The sequence below is a fragment of the Oncorhynchus mykiss genome, chromosome 21 (assembly GCF_013265735.2).
Source record: "Oncorhynchus mykiss isolate Arlee chromosome 21, USDA_OmykA_1.1, whole genome shotgun sequence".
Taxonomy (NCBI): Eukaryota; Metazoa; Chordata; class Actinopteri; order Salmoniformes; family Salmonidae; genus Oncorhynchus; species Oncorhynchus mykiss.
In genome coordinates this window covers 17,344,176-17,363,607 of record NC_048585.1, presented here as the reverse complement: position 1 = coordinate 17,363,607, position 19,432 = coordinate 17,344,176, and the positions used below count along the sequence as shown (strand labels likewise).

Genomic DNA, 19,432 nt, shown 5'->3' with positions numbered 1-19,432 from the left:
CTCGCAGAGCAGACATTTCATTCAGGATAAATGGATTTAGCCCCGAGTTAGCCTGCCCCGGAGCAGGATTTGTTGCCATAGAAACATACCTGGCTAAAAGTTGAGTTACTTTTGTATTACTGGTTCTCTCGAGTTGAACTCCGAAGTGACCAAAGTTAGCTCGCCAACTTCTCAAACCTGCTTCGTATGATACCCTTCTGGGCTGCTCTCTCTCTGAACTCTATCCATCCCTTCCCAGAAAAATAATGAGGGAAAAGGGGAGAAGGACTGGGAAGGAGAGTATGACAGGAAAGTTGACAGGCTGCAATATCATGGGACCAATAGAACAAAGAGGTCAGCAAATGAGAATTCAAGGTGCCCAAACCAAACAATCCAATGAGGATGTTAAGCGAGCCCAACTGGCCAATGACAGTTCAGGGAGCTGACAACGTGACAAAACACCGAACCGAACGATGAAAGTCGCCACAAAACCAACACCTATCTATCCCACCACACCATTTGGAGGTAGTCAACACTGACGAGGTGACATTTTACAACAAACGCAGCGTCGCCGACGGGGCGTGCCTCAAAAAGGAAACCCAATAATTCACTAATCCCTAAACACATTTGCGAACATGCTGCTGACTTGAGGCGGTGGGACTCAGTGTTATTCTGAGAACAGCAGGAGGGGAGGAAGAGATGGGGAACCATGCTGGGAACCGGCACAAGGGCTCATCCCTCTACTGGGGAACTGAACCTGCCTGTCTGCAAAAACAATACACAGGGAAGGAAATGCTCAATTCCACCCCCCTCCCCTCCCTCCTTTATCACTTCTGTCCGTCTACCCCGCTATCTGTCACTCCCCTTTACCCCCCCCCCCATATCTCTCTCTCCCCCATTCCTCTCCCTCTACACACTTCACTCCTCCCCCATGTCAGCTTCCTTGCCCTGGACTCGGGGAGATCTGAGGGCAGCCGAAGCCAATGCATAAATGTTTGATCCTTTTTTTCAGCACAAGTCTTCTCTCTGACTCAGGGGGAAAATGCACTAACGTAGCTAGTTTTTGTGTGTGTGTAGATTTCTTTCACAAACTCATTCTGTAAGCAGATTGCTGCGACAGCAACACCTTTTATGTAACCAAAGGCTAGCCGTGAATATTTCAAGGACTTAAAAGTCCAGCTAACGGATCTGAAAAAAATCTAAGCAGATCATAAAAGCTACTACTTCAGCGAATGAAATCAACTTGGTTTGTGTGTCACCTAAAGAAAATAGATTGTCCAAAGGAAGACCATACCGCAGGCTCAATTCAGAATATAAACAGACAAACTATGTAAGACACCTAACTTCTGAATATTGGGAGTACTTAAAGCTAGTGTCTGGGATTTTGGAAGCTGTTCAAAAGGTCATTTAAATTCCTTTATTCTTAAAGGATTTTGCTGTTTTTGAAATCACAGACTGTAGCTTTAAGGGTAACACTAAAACAATAGAGGCTATAATGTGTCCTCTTATAACAGCAATAAGGCCGAGCTACATTACTGGAAGCTCCATTTGTGGCTCCGTCTTACTTAGTAGGAAGTAATGGACTCTGACAAGACCAGGTCTGGGATTCAAAGGCAGTTTCCTCTGTGATATTAAGACAATAATCTTTTCTCCTGCCGTATACCAATAACATCCAGAACTAATATCCCGTCCCGTGTCTCCGAGCGGAGCCGGAACGTTCTAGGAACGTTGGAGAAACGGCAGGCAATTCTGCAGTCATTTGGCTAGGGAGGAAGTGTTCAAGGTTACTGCTAAAGCCCTTCCTCTTTGTAACTCTGTGCTGGGACTTTTTTTGTTGGGGGGGGTGCGCACATATTTTGTCAGAGCTCTCAAGGACTGGTCCTGCTTTTGGTGCAGTGCTATGACAAAAATATGAAATAAACAGTTGTGGAAATACTGCAGTAAGCACAGCCATGGAGGTAGCGCCAGGGAAACATCCCCTAACAACCAAAGCAAAGTTAGTCTCATGGATTGAACACAGACTGTGTACTATTAAGAAAGCATCTCCTTTTCCCTCTACCGTCACTCGCTTCCAAATTCATGAAAGGGAGTGAACAAGGAAAGAAGGGGACGACCTTTTGGATTGGAATGCAACCCCAGTCCTAACCCTCCTGAAGCCGTGTAGTATGCAGGCCTGCAGGGTCTTCTTACCTTGGCCACAAACTGCCTGTCCTTCTGGTCCATGTTGGCTGTGGGGGCAACGTAGTCCTTCCAGATACGGACTTTACGTTCTTTAGCAGATCTAATAAACAAAAGGATGACTCAGTTAGAAGGGGGATATGTCAACAAACAGAAGAGGAATCATCAATGAAGATGTGACGACCTTGGGTAATGTGAAAAGCAGATCTGTTCAAAAGAAAAATGAAGGTGGAGAAAACATCCTTTCATACAATTCTCAGTAAATATCAAAACATCCTTTCATATACTGAACAAAATAGAAATGCAACCATTTCAATGATTTTGCTGAGTTGTAGTTCATATGAAGGAAATCAGTCAATTGAAATAAATTCATTGGGCCTTCATCTATGGATTTCACGACCGGGCCGGGGCGCAGCCATGGGTGGGCATAGGCCCACCCACTTGGGAGCCAGGCCCATCCACTGGAGAACCTCGTTAAAGGGCTTTATTACAGAGATCCTGGGCTGGCGTGTTTACACGTGGTCTGCAGTTACGAGGCCGGTTAGACGTACCGCCAAATTCTCAAAACAACGTTGGAGGTGGCATATGGTAGAGAAATGAACATTCAATTCTATGTCAACAGCTGTGGTGGACATTCCTGCAGTCACCATGGCAATAGAACACTCCCTCAACTTGAGACATCTGTGGCATTGCGTTGTGTGACAAAACTGGACATTTTAGTGGCCTTTTGTCCCCAGCACAAGGTGCACCTGTGTAATGATCCTGCTGTATTATCAGCTTCTTTATATGGCAAAGGAGAAAAGCTCACTAACAAGGATGCAAATACATTTGTGCACACCATTTTAGAGAAAAGCTTTGTGCGTATGGAACATTCCTGGGATCTTTTATTTCAGCTCATGAAACATGGGACCAACACTTTACATGTTGCGTTTATATTTTTGCTCAGTATATATATATATATATATATATATATATATATATATATATATATATATATATATATATATATATATAATTCCCTATAAAAATGTATACAAATACACATGTTCATATGTAAAAAATATCAAGGCAATAGGCCAACATAAAAATAAATAAGCACCTCCCATCATCTGATATTAAACATTTTCATGATGTGTTTAAAACCAGAATATGAAATCAAATCCATGCTAAAACGACTCAGACTAAGGATAATGATAAAGACGGCTCAATTGATATTCTGAGGGTGAAAGTTCCACATCTCCAGCTGTGCTGGATTCAGACCAACTACAATACTGATTTATGCCTGGTCAATTATTTCAATTTCCTGCCTCCCTCGGGGTACTCACTGATTAGTACGTACGTAACTTACGTGATATTTCAGAGGTTTTTTTCTGGATCAAAAAGAGCCTCATGGTGGTGTAGCAGGGGGCATGGCAGATGAGAGAAACATGGTCGGTTTTAAAGCTACATTCCTGCAATTCTCTGCACTTTGCCATGGCTAATGCTGTGTTCCTTTGCTCAAACATAATAAAAATCAACAATGCTAAATTCATTGTTTTTGCAATTTTCTCTGACTGTCTAACCTTTATTTCAGTGATTGTTAGTTCTCAAATAAGAATCTACACACACTCAAAAGTTTGGGATCACTTAAAAATGAACTTGTTTTTGCAAGAAAAGCTAATTTTGTCCATTAAAAAAATATCAAATTGATCAGAAATACATTGTTAATGTTGTAAATGACTAAACACCAGTCTCAAAGTCAACAGTGAAGAGGCGACTCCGGGATGCTGGCCTTCTAGGCAGAGTTGCAAAGAAAAAGACAATATCTCAGACTGGCCAATAAAAATAAAAGATTAAGATGGGAAAAAGAACACAGACACTGGACAAAGCAGCATCCCGGAGTCGCCTCTTCACTGTTGTTTTGCGGATACTATTAAATTAAGCTGCCAGTTGAGGACTTGTGAGGCATCTGTTTCTCAAACTAGACACTAATGTACTTGTCCTCTTGCTCAGTTGTGCACCAGGGCCTCCCACTCCTCTTTCTATTTTGGTTAGAGCCAGTTTGCGCTGTTCTGTGAAGGGAGTAGTACACAGCGTTGTACGAGAGCTTCAGTTTCTTGCCAATTTCTCGCATGGACTAGACTGACAAGTTTCAGAGGAAAGTTTTTTGTTTCTGGCCATTTTGAGCCTGTAATCAAACCAACAAATGCTAATGCTCCAGATACTCAACTAGTCTAAAGAAGAACAGCTTTATTTCTTCTTTAAAATCAGAACAGTTTTCAGCTGTGTTAACATAATTGCAAAAGGGTTTTCTAAGGATCAATTAGCCTTTTAAAATGATAAACTTGGATTAGCTAACACAACGTGCCATTGGAACACAGGAGTGATGGTTGCTGATAATGGGCCACTGTACTCCTATGTAGATATTCCATAAAAGATCTGCTACAAAAGTCATTTACAACATTAACAATGTCTACACTGTATTTCTGATCAATTTGATGTTATTTTAATGGACAAAAACAAGGACATTTCTAAGTGACCCCAAACGGTTGGTTGTGTGTGTGTGTGTATGCATATATTTTACACTGCAAGCCATTTACCGGTGAGCATGCTATTGTGTCCTCCAATCAAACCTTTGTCAGAACACACTGACAAAGTTGTCTGTCTCACTTCAAATGAGAAAGAAATGAGTCATTTGTAAAGTATTCACACTTAGCCACATGTCCTAACTGGTTGGATAATAAAACGGTTGAGGATAACAATGGGTGTGGTCACATTCACAGATTGACCCTGTTGGGACGTATGTTGCGGTAGTGGTTTTGGTTGGGGAAGGGACTGACTTTTCTCCGGCCCGGAGTTTCTCTGCCCCCTGGGTGTAGACGGCCATGGACCAGTCCACACAGCGGGCAAACCCTTCCTTCAGCAGCAGCTCTGTGATATTCCCGTTCTGGAGATGAAACAACAAAAACATAGAATAAAGTACAATACTTTATATGATACACTATTTATAGAGTTGACTACTATTGAGGAAACAAAGATAAGAGTAAGCTGGACAGAATGAGATACATTGCCTGCCCTCACACACATTCAGAGAACCTCATACAATGTGAGGTTTTGAGTACAGTTAAGTGCAACAACCTCAGACTTCCGCAGCGTTCAAAATTATCCTTCCTCGCCCTCTGGCTTTCAGCGACAGTCCGAGCTACCAGCCTTTGCGTATAGTACAATGCTCAGGGGTTATAAGTGAGGGGTCAGTCAGTCTCACCGGGTGGAGGACGGTACCCAGGATGACCTGGTTGGGGCAGCTCTCCAGGATGATCTGCACGTCCCTCTGGAGCAGACGCGACTCCGTGAAGAACTTGGCCTCGGCAGCGAAGGGCTCTGGCGACTCCGTGCCGTCCGCCTCACGCTTGAACGTCGGACACTGGAGAGAGGATATATAGAATGTAATATGCCATTTAGTAGACCCTTATCCAAAGCAACTTCTAGTACAGGGAGTGCATTTATTTGCGTATGTGACCAGAGCGGAAGTGGAACCCACGACCCTGGCATTACTCTGACCAACTGAGCTACACAGGACCAAGGAGAATAATACAGAAAATAGAGTAATTATCTGGGAAACTAGAGACACTCATGACATATAGACCTTCTAGTACAAACACTAGATATGGGAGACAGAGCAGAGCTGGGAGACTGGGCTCTAAAACACCAAGCAGACAGAGAACAGCTTCAAACAGCTGTAACATCTTAGGTGTGAGAAGGGAAAGACTGGTTATCTGCAGTGGGCCGTTGGTAAAGACTCTGAGTCATAGAAAAGGATGGATGGACAAATAGGGAAGTAACAAAGGAAAATCCCCAACATCACGTCCATCTCACATACCTTATGAGTGATAGACGTAGTACGATTAGTTAACCCCTGCAGAAACATATAGGGATATTCCCAGTGGTGGAAAAAGTACCCAATTGTCAAACTTGAGTAAAAGTAAAGATACCTTAATAGAAAATGACTCTAGTAAGTCACCCAGTAAAATACTACTTGAGTAAAAGTCTAAAAGTATTTGGTTTCAAATATACTTGTGTCAGGGAAAAAGTATGGAGTAAAAAGTACATAATTGTCTTTAGGAATGTAGTGAAGTAAAAGTAAAAGTTGTATATAAATATAAATAGTAAGGTAAAGTACATATACCCCAAAACACTACTTAAGTAGTACTTTCAAGTATTTTACACTACTGTATATTCGCTAATCAAATCAGAAGGAATATATGCTAAAGTCTATAAAAGTTGACCACACACACGCACATATCCTATGGTCACAGTACGATCAAAGAGACTGACCTTGACCCCAGAGAGCATGACCGTGACCAGGTAGTAGTCAGGCAGGAGCAGGGCACGGACCACACTACCGTCGCGCACGTGCTCAATGACGGCTGAAGAGGAGAGACGAGGGTCAGAAATAAAGTATTCATACATTCAATTGAAACTTTTAATACGATGAAACCATCTGTTTACACAAGGGGAAACATTTTAATATGACCTCATCATTCAGTTTTATAGGTTCTACCATTTTAGAGTAAAGCAGACTCAGTTCTACACAGAGCCAGTGCTACAGTAGATTCCTAGAATCAGGACACTAATAGGATCTCTATGGATTCAGTTCTATACTGTATTATGCCTTAAAAGTCAGTGGTCAAATGTATCCATCAACAGGATGACCTTCACCTCATTCCTCTACTCTATGGAGGGTGTTAACAGTACATGTTGATTACATCCTGCTCTGGTGGGTTACAGAATGTCTTCTGTCACTCTTCTTCTGTTGTCGCCCTGACCTTCAAAAATCACTTTTGGTGTGAAAGCCAGCTAAATTTGATCTGTAAATCGTGTTTTGGGTGTTTGGGGGCTGAACGAGCGCAGTCTGATGAGGCGATCCGCTATAATCCAGACCGGGGGAATTAGTATTGTGATTCCAGGCCCCCGGAACACAATGAAGGGAACATTTAAAGTGATTCGGCTGGATTGCTACTGCCCATTTAAAAACAGCAGGGGCGGTCTCGCTGAATGGTGAAAAACCTGCCGCACCATTTCTCCACTCAACTAAAGGGAGTGGCTGTTAGCTGCGGTGGCGCGGACAGAATGGAGAAAAACGCATTAGAGGGGGTGAAAGTCACATAATGAGCCCACGAGGTGCCATCTAGGGAGCCATTACAGGTCAGATATAGATATGGAGGCATCGGAGGGGGTAAACTCGAGCCAAAACGGTGGATTATGCAGCTGTGTGTTGTGTGCACACAGGGGCTTCTAAAAAGGAATGATGAGGTGTATGAGTGTGTGTTAGCCCTACCATTGACAGGTTTCTGGTGCATGGAGTCAACGAAGTTGCGGGGGTTCTCGATTATGTACTTGAGGTCGCGTACAGTGTTGGTGCCGCCGCCCTCCGTCCACATGCCCTTCTTGGAGGCCTTGGCCTGGTCCTCCAGGTCACACAGTCTAGCCTGATCTGGACTACACACACCAAGACAAGAAGTGGTTAGTATATAACACACAGGCTGACGTTTCAAACTATAGTAAAGTAGGTGGAACCGATCTTAGAGACAATTGAAATTGTTATTTTTACTGACACAGCGCCCAGTCCCAGCACAGTGCCTTGTTAGGGCATCAGTAGGTGACACCTCTACTGATGCTAACCTCTCGTTACTGGTCCACTTCTCTGTATCATCAGCTTGGCCTTAGGGGGTAACTGCCAGCCTCTCAGGGTGTGTTAGTCCTGGAACTGCATGGCCACTAGATAGCAGTTCTAGCTGAACTGACAGTTCTACTACCGCCCGTCAGGCTAAACTGATGAGACTGGCTAGGTGGACATACAACACACTTCTGCTATGGTTCCCAAATGTATGGTTATGCTTTCATGAGCCACACCAATTCAATAACAGTGTTTCTAGAGCCACAAAATTAGCATTTAGTTGTGACAAGAGGGCCAGTGGCCACGTAATACGTGGGGGATAGGCAATGGTTGATCAACCAAAAACATCAAGGGAGATTCAAGGGGAAACTTTTTAGGCACCACAACTTCCTCCATTTGCCTAAACACCAACATGAGTTTCAGACACCTGGTAGATGGCCAAGTACACAACTCCCCAGTTTCACTTCCATCTGCATGAGCTTTCAGGTTCAGCCTGTTGATAGTCAGACTGGGCCTCTAACAAAGATCAGAGGGCTCTTTGAAGACAACATGGCACTCAACAACTCCCTGAAGCAGGCAAGGCGGGTGATATGTCTCAATTCATTCCACGCTGGTTCAAAACAAAAATGCCGACCGTTATCTTGAAAGACCATCAGCTTTTTCCGCATTTTTTCCCCCTTTTCTTAATTGTTTTCCGTCGTCGTGTGAAGACTTTTAACAAGTTTTTTATGGAGTGGAGAAGTGAGGCTTGCCCATGACTGATATGAGCAATGGAGAGTGAGATAGTGGGACTGGGTTCTTTGTTGAAATGTGCACTGTGTAAATTGAGCCTTTTTGCATTGATGCTGTCTGAAAGGGAGAGTGGGTGCTAGGTTTAGAAAGAAAGCGGCACAAAGTGGTACTCAATTAAAACACGTCTCACTCACAGAGAGAGTCTGAGTGTTCTGAAACAGCTCCTAATTGGAGCATTGGACTGGCGCCCAACACCACCAGTACGTCTCCCCCCATTCCTTCGACTGTTCTAGACACAAATCCCAACTGAAATAAAACTGTTTCTTGCTTACCGAAGCAAGAATAGAGAACATTAACTTTCTGGGCCAGACTAAAAAGCCTACAGAAAGTCAATTGCACTTAAGCTACTTAGGACTAACAGCACAAACCACTGATAGGAGGATGTGCCAATTCCCTATAGTGTAGTGCACTTATCTTGACCAGGGCCCATAGGGTTCTGGATAAAAGTAGTGCACTATGTAGGGAATAGGGTGCCATTTGGGATGCATCTTGAGGCAAGCCCAGATACTGAATGGACACAGCGAGATACTGCGACTAGGCTGACGATCAGAGATCAATGAAGACACAGGAGGTGGCCTACCTGGTACTGTGTGATGAGATCATGTAAAATCAAGTGTATCTGGCACCGAAAATCTGACAAATACAGCAGACAGAAACAGAAGCACTGGACATTGAAGGTGGTTCAGAAGAGGCACCCCTCAGCAGTTTAGCCACTCCACTGGGGATCGCAGTTTAAAGGATCAATAGTTGTGAAGCAGCGGTACCAATGCTAATTTGGATTCCCTCACCGCCGGTCGGTGTGGTTACATAAACCACAACGCCCCCCTTCCCTCTTTCAGTAATTTAACAAAACAGCCACAGCCAGAGAGACAACCTACTTTCTCATTGGCCAGGAGGAGCCTGCCAAAATCCTCAGGCAGTCGTGGTGGCCCCATGGTCGGGTTCCCTTGGAAGACACAGAAAGTGTTTGAAGAGGAGATCTGTGTAGTGGAATTGTGTGTGAGTGTGCCCCAGCAGCTTGCCGTAGCAGTGAGGAGAGGATTGTTGGCATGCGGCCCGGGCCTTCTGTTAATTGGCGCCTGGCATAGTTTGGGCGCCACGGACAGCCAGGTTCGGAACATGTGCTCGCCCGCTCCTTTTCAAATCATCATCATCGCCCTCCGATTGGGGTGATCGTCAAGAGCAATCGCCAGGCTAATGAATAAGGGTCTGCTCGTCTCCCAGTCCTCCCACCATAATAGCCACCCCATTTGGGCCAAACGACAGCCTGCGTAGAGGCGTTTACATTAAAGCCTGTTCCAAGCCATTGCGTGGAATGCTTGAAACGAGTCATTAGGTCCAAAATATGCAGGCAGACTATTTATTCATTCATCTGGTACCCACAGTGAAAACACGGTTTCACAGCACTGAACTCTTGTAGCGCCCAGTCAAGCCCACTAGGTGGCGATCAATCACTCAGAGGTGAAAGGGAGTTTTGGGACAGCTATTAGACCGGTGAGCTTTATGTTATGTATGACAGAGGCTTTTGAGACTGCCGATCAGTGGGAAAGCCTCAATGTTACTGCAGGGCAACACTGCCACCACCTGGACTCACACATTAACTGAAACCCTCAAGTGTGTGTGGGGGGGGGGGGGAATTCTATGTGCAGTGGCATTGTGTCATCAATAATACATGCAGCCCATTGTGACAACAGGTAGCGCATAATCTCTGTCATAGTGCAAGTTTTGTATTGTGACATCACAATTGTGGCATCATGGCAAGTAGAGAGTGTGCCGATGTCACAATAGGGAAAGAATCAAAGATGTCACAGACAGATGACTGATGTAACAACGGCAAATTCTACTGTGACAAATTGACCGTTGTGTTTCCCTGGTTACCACCACTTCAAATCTCCATGGGGCTGATTAAAGCCTTTGTAAATAAATCAACACCCTGTTAAAAGACTGTTGCACCCTGTTGCTTGTGATATCACAGCACTGCTGAGTCTTACTTGTTGCCCCGGATTCCTTCCCTGCGGACGGTGGCGAGGCCCTCGTTCACCAGAGACTCAGCAATGTTCTCACCGGTGGTGTCTAGAGAGAGAGAGACAGAGGATTTAACACTAAATAAATAGAGTTTTAGTAAAGGACAAAGTGGGTTGTATGAGGGTTCACGCATGAAAATGAGTCCATTCACTCAATCAACGCAAATGCAGTCAATTCAAGGAGGGAATTGAAATCCTACCCCTGAATAGAAAAATATCCCTGTGGGATATAGACAAATAGTGCACCAGTGATGTAGTGACGTTTTTACCCGACTAGTAGTAACTCTGGCCTCTATTTGTGGTTAGACCTGTGAAAATGTCTGGTGGTCTTCTCACCTCTGCCCAGGTACACCATGCCGTATTCTCTGCCCAGAGCAGTCTTGACCTCCACTGTGAAGCATACCTCCTTCCCAATCAGCATCTTGCGCAGGAACTCTCTGGCCTGGAAGGCATAGGGCTGCAAGGGAAAGAAGACCGATAGCCATGATCAACGGGTCAATGTTATACCACTAGGGGCACCAAATAATCAATCACCCACAATTCATTTACAGACCAAGACCATAGAGCTAGGAATCATCTTTGCCATTATTGCATCTGTGACCGCAAGGGTAGCGCAATCTCCATTTTGATGTAGTCAATTTCACTTTTACACAATTGGCTGATCCCTCCTGATGACCCAGTTGGACATGACTCCAACATAGTCACCAGGAGGGATCAGCCAATGAAGTTGGATGTACCACCCAGTTGACTACATTAAATTGGTGGAAGGCCTCAAATCTCGCTTCCCATGCTAACACAGCCTTTCGTCCACAAGCAGCCTCTATGATGCTCTATGACCCTGACCAAAAACAACCATTTCTAATGTTCCCTTATAAAAGGAAGGCAGATGGGACACAGAGTGCATTCGGAAAGTATTCAGACCCCTTGACTTTTTCCACATTGTTATATTACTGCCTTATTCTAAAATATATTCAATTGTTTCCTCCCCCCCCCCTCAATCTACACACAATACCCCGTAATGACAAAGCAAAAATATTATTTATTTATTAAAAATAAACGGAATTATGACATTTACATAAGTATTCAGACCCTTTACTCAGTACTTTGTTGAAGCACCTTTGGTAGCGATTACAGCCTCGAGTCTACTTGGGTATGACGCTACAAGCTTGGCACGCCTGTATTTGGGGAGTTTCTCCCATTTTTTGCTCATTTGGCCGGACAGACAGCGCTAGTAAAAATCTTGGTGGTTCCAAACTTCTTCAATTTAAGAATAATGGAGGCCACTGTGTTCTTGGTCCCCTTCAATGTTGCAGACATTTTTTGGAACCCTTCCCCAGATCTGTGCCTCAACACAATCCAGTCTTGGAGCTCTACGGACAATTCCTTCGACCTCATTGATTGGTTTTTGCTCTTACATGCACTGTCAACTGTGGGACCTTACAGTGCCTTGCAAAAGTATTCGGCCCCCTTGAACTTTGCGACCTTTGGACTGGACTTTGACTTGGCCATTCTAACACCTGGATATGTTTATTTTTGAACCATTCCATTGTAGATTTTGCTTTATGTTTTGGATCATTGTCTTGTTGGAAGACAAATCTCCGTCCCAGTCTCAGGTCTTTTGCAGACTCCATCAGGTTTTCTTCCAGAATGGTCCTGTATTTGGCTCCATCCATCTTCCCATCAATTTTAACCATCTTCCCTGTCCCTGCTGAATAAAAGCAGGCCCAAACCATGATGCTGCCACCACCATGTTTGACAGTGGGGATGGTGTGTTCAGCTGTGTTGCTTTTACGCCAAACATAACGTTTCGCATTGTTGCCAAAAAGTTCAATTTTGGTTTCATCTGACCATAGCACCTTCTTCCACATGTTTGGTGTGTCTCCCAGGTGGCTTGTGGCAAACTTTAAACAACACTTTTTATGGATATCTTTAAGAAATGGCTTTCTTCTTGCCACTCTTCCATAAAGGCCAGATTTGTGCAATATACGACTGATTGTTGTCCTATGGACAGAGTCTCCCACCTCAGCTGTAGATCTCTGCAGTTCATCCAGAGTGATCATGGGCCTCTTGGCTGCATCTCTGATCAGTCTTCTCCTTGTATGAGCTGAAAGTTTAGAGGGACGGCCAGGTCTTGGTAGATTTGCAGTGGTCTGATACTCCTTCCATTTCAATATTATCGCTTGCACAGTGCTCCTTGGGATGTATAAAGCTTGGGAAATCTTTTTGTATCCAAATCCGGCTTTAAACTTCTTCACAACAGTATCTCGGACCTGCCTGGTGTGTTCCTTGTTCTTCGTGATGCTCTCTGCGCTTTTAACAGACCTCTGAGACTATCACAGTGCAGGTGCATTTATACGGAGACTTGATTACACACAGGTGGATTGTATTTATCATCATCATTAGTCATTTAGGTCAACATTGGATCATTCAGAGATCCTCACTGAACTTCTGGAGAGAGTTTGCTGCACTGAAAGTAAAGGGGCTGAATAACTTTGCACGCCCAATTTTTCAGTTTTTGATTTGTTAAAAAAGTTTGAAATATCCAATAAATGTCGTTCCACTTCATGATTGTGTCCCACTTGTTGTTGATTCTTCACAAAAAAATACAGTTTTATATCTTTATGTTTGAAGCCTGAAATGTGGCAAAAGGTCGCAAAGTTCAAGGGGGCCGAATACTTTCGCAAGGCACTGTATATAGACAGGTGTGTGCGCCTTTCCAAATCATGTCCAATTAATTAACAACAGGCGGACTACAACCATGTTGTAGAAACATCAAGGATGATCAATTTAAACAGGATGCACCGGAGCTTAATTTCGAGCAAAGGGTCTGAACTCTTACGTAATAAGGCATTTCAGTTTAATAAGTTTTTTTATTTGTCATTATGGGGTATTGTGTGTAGATTGATGAGGATTTATTTTTATTTAATACATTTTAGAACAAAATGTAACAAAATGTGGAAAAGGGGAGGGGGTCTGAATACTTTCTGAATGCACTGTATATGCTTTACTAGACAACAAGTATCCTAGATCAGCGATTACATAACTGTCACTGCAGGTGGAACCTGATCGAAGAGCACCCAACACTTTTTCTTAGACAACACTCCACCCTAATTATGCTGCTCCCGATAGTGAAAGAAAAGTCTCCATGCAGCCACCTGAAATGCATTTTTCCCTTATGAATCTCAATACAACGTCTACCCCCCTCACTCTTCTTCATGAATGGACCAGCCCACTGTCAGTGATTGGTTGAAGTGCTTCAACTCACCTCGTCAGGGGTGTCCTTTTGGTCGGGCTGGCTCTGGGGGGCGCGGCGAGCTAGCGCTCCGGTACGGATGTTGCTCAGGTTGATCTGACGCTCCGGGGGTGGGCCTCCCCGTGGCTGGCCCCTCACGATTATTGCACATCCTGACAAGACCTGGAAGAGAGGAACATCACAGTAAATATTAGCATTAGGCTATAAGGGGAAAGACCAGGGTAATTTGCATTGTAGCAGTGGTAGGTAAGACCAGGCACAATTATTAGAATGTCTATAAGCTAATTGAAGACTGTTAATGGGCTGATATGGAAGTAATGTTTTGGTAGTGCTTATAATTTTCACAAATTCTCTCAGAACTCAACAGTATTCCATGGAGGTGGAGAAAAAAAACAGTTGTGATGAAAGAGAATGACTGTATATAGTCTAGTTGTAGCAGTTGTAGTAATAGTGATAATAGTAATAGCAGTAGTGACAGTAATAGCAGTAGTGATAGTAATAGCAGTAGTGGGAATAGGAATAGTAATAGCAGTAGTGGGAAAAGTAATAATAGCAGTAGTGATAGTAATAGCAGTAGTGGGAATAGTAATAATAGCAGTAGCAAAATTAGTAGTAGTAATAGTGGTAATAGTAAGAGTAGCAGTAGTGATAATAGTAGTAGTAATAGTAATAGCAGTAGTGGTAATAGAAAAAGTAGTGACAATAGCAGTAGTAATAGCAATAGTAGTAGTAGTAATAATAGTAGTAATAGCAGTAATGGTAAAGTAATAGTGGTAATGGTAATAACGTCAGCAGTGAGTGGTAATAAAGGCAGCGATAGTAGTGAGCGGTGGTAACGGCAGCGATAGTAGTGAATAGAGGTCGGCCGATTAATCGGAATGGCCGATTAATTAGGGCCGATTCAAGGTTTCATAACAATCGGAAATCTGTATTTTTGGACGCCAATATCATTTTTTTTTTTACACCTTTATTTAATCTTTATTTAACTAGGCAAGTCAGTTCAGAACACATTCTTATTTTCAATGATGGCCTAGGAACGGTGGGTTAACTGCCTTGCTCAGGGGCAGAACGACATATTTTTACCTTGTCGGCTCGGGGGATCCAATCTTGCAACCTTACAGTTAACTAGTCAAATGCTCTAACCACCTGCCTCATGAGGAGCCCACCTGTTACGCGAATGCAGTAAGAAGCCAAGTTAAGTTGCTAGCTAGCATTAAACTTAATCATAATCACTAGTTATAACTACACATGGTTGATGAAATTACTAGTTTATCTAGCGTGTCCTGTGTTGCATATAATCGATGCAGTGCACATTCGCGAAAAAGGATTGTCGTTGCTCCAACGTGTATCGAACCATAAACACCAATGCCTTTCTTAAAATCAATACACAGAAGTGTATCTTTTTAAACCTGCATATTTAGCTAAAAGAAATCCAGGTAAGCAGGCAATATTAACCAGGTGAAATTCTGTCAGTTCTCTTGCATTCATTGCACGCAGAGTCAGGGTATATGCAAGAGTTTGGGCCGCCTGGCTCGTTGCGAACTAGACTTTATAACATTCAATAATTAAGACAAATATATAATATTTGATAGAGCAGTCTGACTGAGCGATGGTAGGCACCAGCAGGCTCATAAGCATTCATTCAAACAGCACTTTCGTGCGTTTTGCCAGCAGCGCTGCTGTTTATGACTTCCAGCCTATCAACTCCTGAGATTAGGCTGGTGTAACGATGTGATGTGAAATGGCTGGCTAGTTAACGGGTGCGCACTAATAGCGTTTCAAACGTCACTCGCTCTGAGACTTGGAGTAGTTGTTCCCCTTGCTCTGCATGGGTAACGCTGCTTCGAGGGTGGCTGTTGTCGTTGTGTTCCTGGTTCGAGCCCAGGTAGGAGCGAGGAGAGGTACAGAAGCTATACTGTTACACTGGCATTACTAAAGTGCCTATAAGAACACCCAAAGGTATATGAAATACAAATGGTAGAGAGAAATAGTCCTATAATAACTACAACCTAAAACTTCTTACCTGGGAATATTGAAGACTCATGTTAAAAGGAACCACCAGCTTTCATATGTTCTCACGTTCTGAGCAAGGAACTTAAACATTAGCTTTCTTACATGGCACATATTGCACTTTTACTTTCTTCTCCAACACTTTGATTTTGCATTATTTATTATTATTTCAAGGGCTGTGTTCCGAACCACACAGTGGCTTTGGCTTGCCTCATCTCCTTTCCTCCCAGACACACATTTGAAAGGGTTGGATAAGTGGAAATAGGCTAATATATCTGTTCTGCTCAGGTTTGTGGTCTTGAAGGAAAGGAGTGAAGAACAGGAGACAAAGGTTACACCAAGACTAGTGGGACTGAGTCTGTAAGCCATACACTGGGGCAAAAAAGTATTTAGTCAGCCACCAATTGTGCAAGTTCTCCCACTTAAAAAGATGAGGCCTGTAATTTTCATCATAGGTACACTTAAACTATGACAGAGAAAATTAGAAGAAAACAAATCCAGAAAAATCACATTGTAGGATTTTGTATGAATTTATTTGCAAATTATGGTGGAAAATAAGTATTTTGTCACCTACAAACAAGCCAGATTTCTGGCTCTTAGATCTGTAACTTCTTCTTTAAGAGGCTCCTCTGTCCTCCACTCATTACCTGTATTAATGGCACCTGTTTGAACTGTACTTTTTCCACATTGTCTTTAATTAAGGGTAGGCCAATGGCATACCCTCTCATACCACCTCAATTCTAGATTTTAACTTAACAGCCCTTCACTGACACGGAGGTAGGTTATTTAAAGGGTGCATGGGGGGGTGGAGCAATTGCCTAATTAAATCTGTCAAACAGGTACCTCTTATTTCTTAAATAGGAAGAAATAGGCTACAATACAAAGCCCTCGTTGTTAGTAAAGTCTCATTAAAATGAAGACGGTTAAAATGAATTATGCCTAGTCCAATTTGTCCACTTTCAGCACCATGAGCTGTCCATTTCCGCAGCTGCAACTTCAAGTTTTAGCACCACAACAAAAGTTACTTGAATCTGTCTTATTGTGAGGTCAATAACTAACAAATACATAAATGGCCAGAAACAGATTGTTATTAACCAAATCAATTATAGTAGTGGCAAGCTATCAAAGTTGACCTCCGGTCCTCATCTTCACACTCAAACTGAGCAGAACCTAATCTATAGGCTAGTCTGCACACAAGATGGTGCATTTTGGAGAAAATCAGAGATGAGGGGTGACACAGGGCACACATCCATATATAGCCTAATAAGCAACTAATACTACAACACCGAGAACTATTGATATTTCATCAATTACATGACCCTCCCCTAGGTTACACTTTTGTAAAAAAATATATATTTATTACTAAACCCTCCACTTGACTGACATTGAAAAAGCATGACCCTCCCCCATTTTCCTCCAGGTAACCAACCATCCTGTAAATGTCAATCTATCCCTTGCTGTAACTGTCTCATACCACACACTTCCCTTATTCCCAAGGTGACCATTCGCTTGTTTACCCTCTCCAGAGGAAACATAAGTCTATGGGGGACATGTAGGCAGTGGCAGGCAGTCTATAATTACTGTATACTCAAAAAAACAGGCCTTTCAGTCAGTAATTACAGTGGGTGGGAGAAGAATCCTACAGCTCTGAATTGTCTGAGTGTTGTATGATAGCTTGTAGCCATATCTGATGTAGCTAGCCTATACATATCACACTAGATTAGATAAACTGTGGCCTGAATCTGATCACTGAAAATGCTTTTCAGGAAATGACACAGGCACACAGAACATGTATCACCTCGAATACAAGCTGGAAACGGTATAGACTGGCCCACCGAGAGAGGAAGTAAAATGAGTAATTGCCAAAAATCGGGAATGTGATTAAATGCAAGGCCCAAAGTAACCCCAAATGGTTTAGCAAGCCGAATACTAGCCCCTAGAAATCGCTTAGATGTAGAATGAGACTGCATGCTAAATCATTTGGGGTTACTTTGGACCACTGTAGCTATAGATACTACAACTGCTGCTGCTTGCTTCCACTACCGAGGGAGTTTAAGGGGGGCGAGGAATACGTGTCAGTTTCTCGTGGTCTCTTCTGAGCAGCAGGACTTGCTGACCAAACTACACTGAAGGCAAAATGTTTCACCCGTTTGATATTTTTGCCACACTTTTTGGAAATAGGTAACTTATCTAATTCGTCTCAAACTAAAATATTATTTTGATAGTAGTGTCAATTGTTCGAGTTGACGGACATACTCTAACGTGAAAGCTAGCTAGCTATGATAGCTAGCTAACCATTTGGATGTTGTGTGTGGAGATTGGAATCAAATAATGCCAGCTAGCTCCGTTCCAGAACCATAAATCAGAGTTTAGCCACGATACAGCTGCACGCGCTCACCAAGACACGAACTTTGAACACTCCTAGCTAGCTAAACTAGTGCAGGTTTATCTGGCTACAGTAACCTAGCTACATGAACCCCATAGCCGAGGTCAACCAAACAATTTTGCTAGGACGGGGGTCATGATTTAACATCTGCCAACAATTAATGTGCAAAAAAAGTTCTTGTTGCAACTTAAACTGGCTCCAGATAGAAACCTCTTTTGCGAGTGTTTGAACTAACGTCAAGGTATTTTCCTAAACACCTCATTCAAGCACTTCTGTAGGACAACCAACTCTCTTGCTTGTTTGTCTCAAAAATAGTTTCATTGCGCAATGCAATGTTTACTACAGTACCGTTAGTTAGCACCTTTTACACAAACCCTGTCAACTCCTCAATGTACGTTGCTAATCCTAAACTGCAACATTGAGTCAATTTGTGGTGCTAGTTAGCTAACGGTGTTAGCTAGCCAACAGTGTCATTGAACACGACATTGAATAGTACTTTTCTAACAAGTAAAATCCCACGACAATGAGAAGTTGAATCCCCCACAAGTTGGCTATCGTAGCTAGTTCGTTAATCGAAAGCTAACAAGCTGTTAGCATCATCCCTAGTCCCACACTCTTCATCCATATGTTCCTACCATCTTGACTATTCCTCTCTGGAGCGCCGCAACCGGAGCAGGATTCGCCTGTGCCGAAACTGATGATGCCATGTCCACAAAGTTAGATACGCCGTTTAGGGGGAAACAGGTAAGGAGCCGGGAATCCAAAGTGACTGTTCTATTGAAACCCAAGAGGAAAAGGCTGGATAACTGTGAACACACGCTATACCGGAAACACACGGTACCATGCATACACGTCAAAGAGTTACTTTTCCGGGTACAGGATTAGAAATGAATGGGGCAGATGGGGCTATTCCTTGGACGCGTAATCAGAGTGAAATAAGATCTTCCGGTGCATGTGGAGGTTATACACGTCAGCATAGTATTACCCTGGTACCGTTCATAACGTTATCGTGGATGCCTCGAGCTCGAGACATGCAAAAATAGTACAATGTTATGTGGTCTATTCACCCAATGCAAATCTAATGATTTATTTATTTTAATTGTATATAGACTTATTTTTCTACTGTATTATTGACTGTATGTTTGTTTTACTCC

General features: G+C 43.1%; 1 protein-coding gene across 1 annotated transcript in view; it reads right to left on the bottom strand.

Moving 5' to 3' along the window:
* The window catches only part of LOC110499879 (staphylococcal nuclease domain-containing protein 1), a 311,077-nt gene extending 291,900 nt beyond the window's left edge, over positions 1-19,177 (bottom strand). Inside the window, exons 1-9 of the mRNA XM_036957135.1 lie at positions 18,914-19,177; positions 13,895-14,044; positions 10,966-11,086; positions 10,597-10,678; positions 7,475-7,635; positions 6,472-6,563; positions 5,402-5,560; positions 4,977-5,083; positions 2,170-2,260 (exon numbers count right to left, since the gene is read on the bottom strand). Coding sequence (XP_036813030.1) covers positions 2,170-2,260; positions 4,977-5,083; positions 5,402-5,560; positions 6,472-6,563; positions 7,475-7,635; positions 10,597-10,678; positions 10,966-11,086; positions 13,895-14,044; positions 18,914-19,126 — 1,176 coding nt within the window. The 5' untranslated portion in view covers positions 19,127-19,177. The remainder of the gene's footprint in view (positions 1-2,169; positions 2,261-4,976; positions 5,084-5,401; positions 5,561-6,471; positions 6,564-7,474; positions 7,636-10,596; positions 10,679-10,965; positions 11,087-13,894; positions 14,045-18,913) is intronic.
* Between the last annotated feature and the right edge of the window lie 255 nt (positions 19,178-19,432).